The 6,742-nt window shown below is 36.4% G+C and overlaps 1 protein-coding gene across 5 annotated transcripts; it reads right to left on the bottom strand.

Annotated features, from left to right (window-relative positions):
* Window positions 1-679: 679 nt before the first annotated feature.
* LOC107812544 (GPN-loop GTPase 3) lies at window positions 680-5,129 on the bottom strand. Of its 5 annotated transcripts, none has more exons than XM_016637688.2 (10): window positions 5,000-5,129; window positions 4,212-4,462; window positions 3,962-4,070; window positions 3,795-3,876; window positions 3,596-3,681; window positions 2,353-2,456; window positions 2,134-2,264; window positions 1,930-2,023; window positions 1,591-1,646; window positions 680-1,090 (listed from the first exon to the last, which is right to left on the bottom strand). In XM_016637688.2, exons 2-10 carry the CDS (start codon window positions 4,254-4,256, stop codon window positions 994-996), a joined length of 804 nt encoding a protein of 267 aa, XP_016493174.1. In that variant the 5' UTR covers window positions 4,257-4,462; window positions 5,000-5,129; the 3' UTR covers window positions 680-993. The 5 variants fall into 5 exon arrangements, with proteins under 5 accessions (XP_016493174.1, XP_016493173.1, XP_016493171.1 ...); XM_016637687.2 differs by having other exon boundaries at window positions 680-1,129; XM_016637685.2 differs by having other exon boundaries at window positions 680-1,135.
* Window positions 5,130-6,742: the final 1,613 nt, after the last annotated feature.

Consider the following 6,742-nt stretch of genomic DNA (forward strand, 5'->3'; position numbering starts at 1 on the left):
TGCAGGAAGAATCTTAGACTGCAGGTAGCTTTTGAGTATGCAACATGCATATGCACCTTTTGATGAACCACTATGCTCGTGAAACAAGAGCAACTCAAATTGCAACTTTCCACATTTTTTCATTTAAGAGCATCTAACATTATCTATTTTCCTTCTATAAACTGCAGAATATATAAGATCGTGGACTCCAATTTTATCCTAATGTTCTATTTTGCACATTTATGTATTTTAATTGCGAACATTTAAGAGCCTTGTATCGATGGATTGGTGGCTGGAGTAGTGCGATAATGAGTTGAATCTTTTTTTACTTGACTTTGTGTTATTGTATTTGACAATTAAGCCGCAAGTATTTGCATTCCATGTCGAGCATATGCCCGTGCATGGCACAGCGTACACCATCTAGCTCACACATTAAGAAAAATAAAATAATTACTAGACGAAAAATGACAATCTATATTAAATCGTACACCATTCAAGGTGTTTCTATAGGAGCTTTTGGTCCTATTCAATTCTTTAGATTCCAAGCGTCTCGGATTTAAGACTCCCCGTCAAGGAGCTAAGAGCAAATAAACTCGCTAGAAAGAAAATTAATCAGTACACTGATTCTGCCACAAAAGAAATGGCAGACGCATAATAGCTTCAACATCAACCAAATTTTAAACAAAAAAGCAAAGAAGAATCTGAAATCTTCGCAAAAGCTCGCATAAAACGTCATATCTGAAAACCATTTCTAACATGCTTCGACATCGGCAGTGATTTGTACCAGGACAACACCAGAGAATAGGAAGTCTTTTACCTCAAATATGTTTCAGGGGATAATTACAACTTAATGAGAAGATCAGGCAATTTCAAGAGGTAAACTTCAAAAAGATTAAGTCCCGCAAAAAAGACAATTGTTGATTTTCGTCCGCCCACCACAGCATTGCCTCCCTAGAGCTTACTGATTTGAGTAAGACCTTGCTCCTTTTAGAACGAGCCAAGAAGAATTAATTTTCAATCGTCCTCCTCAGGGTCGAAATTTTTAACCTTTACATCAGCATCCTCTCCATACTGAATGCAGTTGTCAATCTGAGATAAGATGTACTGTATGCTGCAAGACGGCAGAGAATATTGATCTTTGCCATTGAAGCTGAAACTATAATTTAATAGTAAGACTAACAGCACAAAAGGTGCTCTTGTGTGGGTTACGCACACAACAAACACATACACAAGCACAGACAAACAAGGTACAATCCATCTGGTGGTTCAGACGTCTAATGTACTATCCCTTAGGTCAAAAGTTCTTAGCATAAGTTTACCAACCAAGCAATCTATAAAAAATGGCTAAATATCTGGCAAACTAAAAAGCACAAATTATCACTGTCGTCATCATCACATTTTTATTTCAGATAAGTTACTATGAAAACCTGAAGTGTGAACAGGAAGCTGGGAGTGAAAACATGAGAAGCAGGTGCATATTGACGGAATGGAGACACTGAAAGATCATTGCATTATGTTTGCTATCAATAAATCAAGCTGATCAATTCAATCTCGAACAAACATTGCTTCCATAAAGATTATTTAAATTTACCACAAGGAAGAGTATGTTACCTGCTCTCTTTTCTCAAGTCAAGAGGGAGAAAGCTCACCATGCTGTACTGGTCCACCTGTACACAAGAAAAATATCAGCCATTACAGATGACTTTCTTCTCATATCTTTTCATCCGAAAGTAAAGACTTAAAGTAGGGCAGAATCCGTGGCAGATAATTCATATCCTACAAGCCTGTACAATCTTGTATCTAACTTGGGAGAAAGAACAACCTCTTCAAGTAAAGTTGCCATTAGGTTCCAATGACAAAGAGAATAATCGAAGAACACAAAACATATGTGATTGTCAATTCAATAACTAATACACAATTCTTGGAAACATCATAACTATCACAGCCTACCACTTCAATCAAAGATTTGTTAAGCTTCTGAAATTGTGGAGCCATTCGCTGATTCAACTCTGCTAGTAACAGCTGAGGCTCTGGATCCAAGTAACTAAAGGGAAAATAAATTTTAATACACTAAAATAACAAAGACAATTAGTGGGAGCATGTGTTGAAAGTGCCAAAGACATGAAACGAAGAGTTAGAGGTAGTAGGACTAACTTCTCAACATCCTTTTTGTTTGTCACAAGATCCATTTTTGAGAGAATGTTAACATGAGGTAGTTCAAGTTGAACCATAGCAGAGAGTGAAGACATGCAACCACTTATGAATTTGGTCACATCTGTGATAAACTGAGATACAAAAAGAACATAAACGCCATGGTTAATAGCAGGGGAAGGAAAAAGAGAAGAAGAAAATCAACTAGTAGAGATCACGCACCTGAGAATCAAGTAAATACACAACACAAACATTAAAATTTTTACGCCTTAGGTGTTCCACAAAGTTCTTCACCACAGGAACATGTGAAAAAAGTTCAATCTGGCCTGTATAATGATGAAATGTTAGAGTACTCTATGTGTGTGTGCGTGTGCGCGCGCGTGCATCTGGGAGTGCATTTGTGCATTTCTTTCTATAAATACATAAAGATATTTGTTACGAGCTATGTTGCTCGGACTTTCGGAAAATGTCGCTGGGTGCGTGTTGGATCCTCCAAAAGTAGTGTATTTTTAGAGGATCCAACACGGGTGCGGCAACATTTTGGAGAGTCCGGCAACATAGGTTACGAGATAAGAATACAGGTCAGTGTAGAAAGTTAGATTATGGGTAGTCATAATAGGAGACAGATGGCCGATCAACAACATAACAATGTAGAAATCCTGTTAGGAAACTTGGAACAATTTTCCAAAGTTAAGGATAAGACTAGTGCAATGGACTAATGTGGAATTGCTGCATCATTTTTATCCTTCAATGACTTGAAGCAAGAAGAAGAGGGAACACCATATCTACAGCCTTAGGATGGAGAGATGGAGCCCAAGGAGTGGAAAAGGAAGGAGTTCTTAGTTTGATGCGAGCCTTTAAGTAATGCATTTAGAAAAGAGAGAGGATGTTATGTTCTCGTTCTGTATCTAAGACTGCTCCATCATTGTCCAACGGAGTAGAAGGGTCTTAATCACATAAGTTGCATCAAAGAGTAAATATATCTGAACATGCAATGTTCATTCTCTGAAAATGTACACAAGGTGGATGTCATGGACACAAATAATGACATCAAGAATTAGTATCTGAAAATTAATTCAGATGTTTTGATACAAATGCTTCCAGCATAAGAATTAGACATGTATCTCAAAATTAATTCAGGTGACTTGATACAAATGTGTCCAGTAGAACAACATTCTGAAATCATTAACAAGAAAGAAACAGCTAGCCCTTGATTTCAATCCATGAACAACCTAAGCGGCAAGTGTATGTAAAGACAATTCCAAGGAAAATCACAACTGATAGTCAAGCCCTCGGAGACTATCCACCACCCATATGTCCCTATAGTATTTACTCACATGAAGTTATGTTGGCAGTATTCTAGGTTAATATCTTCGCCTGCTAACAAAACTCAGTAGTCTACAGTGGAGAATTAGTACTGCACTGCTAATATAAGAACAAATAGGAGAGGAAAATGTACAAGTACCTGGGCAGTCAAACACTAGGTAGTCATCATCCAAGTAGTTGTCCAATTCTTCTGTTAGCCACTCATCCAAATTTTCTTCAAGATGTCTGATATCACCATCAAGGGCTTACAATTTTGACAGGACAAAAACAGGATTTTAAAAATTTTCATACAAAAGAAACAGAATTCTGAAATTGAAAAGCCTCTAAAGGAAGGATACTCCATGCAATACATAAGGCCACCATTTGGTCCGAGACCTAGTTCTTCCATAACATCATCTAGTGAGATGAGTTCTCTGATGTCTGCAACCAATATCATTAAGTTAATTTTAGAATTAAGACATATGAACAGAAAGCTAATTACTTCATATACTCCATCTCTTCTCACCCATAGCCACTGGATAGTCAAAGTTCTCGGCAGCAGGATCCAAGTTGACAATATGGATAGTGCGCCGCGTGGTCTCACAATGTTGATGCAAACTAGAGCAGTAAGTGGACTGTAAAAGAAATATCAGTCTAGGTGAAACTAGCCATATCAAGGACATCTTTTTAGCAGGATTGGACATCCAAATATAAATCAAGGACATATCCAATATGAAACATTATAGTAACGTTAAGCAATATGATCCAGCTATCACCTTTCCACTGCCTGCAGGGCCAATAACCAACTGTGCGTAGCCCATGATCACTGCCTTTTCTGTTCCTTTTACACGTTGCTCAAATCGAGAGGTCAACTGAGGAGGTTCTGAGAAAATTGAAAATCTGAAAGAAGCCAAGAACTGCAACCAACATGTATGTTGCACACCACACACCAGCCGCAAACAACAAGCTTAATGTATCAGCTTGGCCCATAAGCATTATCACGAGAAAAGAAACATCACAATATCACCTGAACTACCCATAAATAAAGCCAAAAAGAAAAAAAATGATTGTTGAAAGCAGCCAAACAAAATTCTTAGGCTCATAAAAAGCCCCTAAAAACGTAAAAATAGACAAAGTTATAATAAGCTAAAGCAACATCCTTATAATGGGGGTATCACGAATTATATCTTCAGATTTCTAATATATGCAACAACCATATCAACAAATAAAAGAACAGGCATTAGTCAACAGCACGATTCCAAACCCTCCCCCCCTTTCCCCACACCCACTCATCCCACCACCCAAAAGGCCAAAACGATGAAAAGGCAAAATAAAACTTGTTCCTTTGAATTGGAAAATAAAGAGTCTATGGTTCTTATTTTTCATTTTTTATATAGTTTTTGCTTGAATATAGCAGCAAAGAAAGGACGAAACTATTGTCGCCCACATATATTGCAACAAAGTACGGACTAAGTTTTTTACAATACAAAATAGTACTAACAGAGACAGAGAAGCATATATTATGGAAAAATCGAAAAGAAAAGCATAAAAGTCATGAACTTGCCCGAAGTTACAGAGGACGTAGATGGTTTCTCCTCCTATTTCTTCTCTCTTCCACCTAATAGGTAGTAGCCTCTTTTCTTTACCTTTTCTCTTCCGCGTCAAAAAGCTGCCAATATATATATATATTAGAGGTGCCAAAACAAGCCCAAAACCCCCAACCCGCCCAACTTTTAACGGGTTGGGCTCGTAAGATTTTGCTGATGGACTAATTTGGGCTGAACCTATTTTAACCAATTAGGTGAACGGCTATTTGAATTAAATCTTCATAAAAGAACCCAACTGTAACCCGTGAAGTAGCCCAAACCTAACCCGTCTAACACTCCTGTGAACCCACTAAGGTGAAGAAGGTCCTCTCCAACTCCGGCAAATCTGCTTCTCTGAACTCCTAAAGTTGGTTTTCCTATCTTGTTTTTCTAGGGCGCCCCATTTAACTTATACTTACTTTTTAAAATGTTTTAACTTGTACCCACTGTTTAAACAACTTCAGGCATCTTTCTCCTCCTCCTTCATTTTTTGAATGCTGAAAATTGAGATATTGTTATACGTTCTAGCCTGATGATTCATATATATCTGCTTGTCCCATTATGTTCAATTTGGTCTTATTCACAATAATTTAACCTCTTAGATATTTTAGCTTTACAGGCACATTGATTTTTGGTTCTAATTTATCTGTAGTAACTTGTTTTCATGTCGAAAATATTTTTCATTCATTAATCTTTGAAATGAACAGCATCAATCGCTGCTAATCATGATCTATTAAATTCATTGTTGTTTTAGAACTTCAGCTCTAAGAATGCTGAAGTTCAGCAAATATAAACAAAAACTTCAACTCCTAGAATGCTGAAGTTCAGCAAATACAAAATAAATTTCAGCCTTGAAATTCATCACAAACAGAACAAAGCTTCAGCTCAAACATGCTGAAGTTAAGCAAATACAGAACAAAACTTCAGCTAAAACATGCCAAGTTCAGCAAATACAGAACAAAACATCAGCTACTAGAATGTTGAAGTTCAGCAATTACAAACAAAAACTTCAGTCAACGCATGTTGTTGTTTTATTGAACTGAAGTTTGCCATTTTGCACTATGAACTGAAGTTTGTGTGATTGCCTTTGCAAGTCAGGCCAAACTTCGTGCAAAAATATATGAAGTTTTGCTACACTTCAGGCAAAATTTTTTGCTACTTCAGTCCCGTATACCTGAAGTTATGCGAAAAGTGGGTAACGCTTGCAATTTTTTTTGCAATACGGGTATAAGTTAAAACGTGACCCAAAAAACGGGTATAGATGCAAATGCCCCTTTTCTTCGTGTCTTTCTTTTTCCATACTCTCCTTTTATTGTTTTAACCTTTATTTCCCTTTTTTATTTTAAATTATACTATCAAACAGGTCGCTAAGTTTGGTTTTCTCTTTGCTTCTTTAATTTTAATAATATATATAGTTGCATTGTCTCCGTAAGATATACCATATATACGTAATTGATTTTGTGCTTAATTTATGCTTTAGTATTCATTTTGAAAATCACTTTAAAATTCCAAATTGCTATAAAAATAAATAAATATGTACTTTTGTAACAAAACCAAGAGTTATGTCTATTTTCTATTTATTTTATTTTATATAGAAAAGCCATAATGGTCGACCAAGGACAAAATTATCTTTTCATATCAGACAGTCTTTTTGTTTACCCTAAAAACGAATAACAATTGAATTTGTGTTGTGATTTTAAGGGCACGTAATTTTACTTAGC

This window comes from Nicotiana tabacum, chromosome 10, assembly GCF_000715075.1.
Source record: "Nicotiana tabacum cultivar K326 chromosome 10, ASM71507v2, whole genome shotgun sequence".
Lineage (NCBI taxonomy): Eukaryota > Viridiplantae > Streptophyta > Magnoliopsida > Solanales > Solanaceae > Nicotiana > Nicotiana tabacum.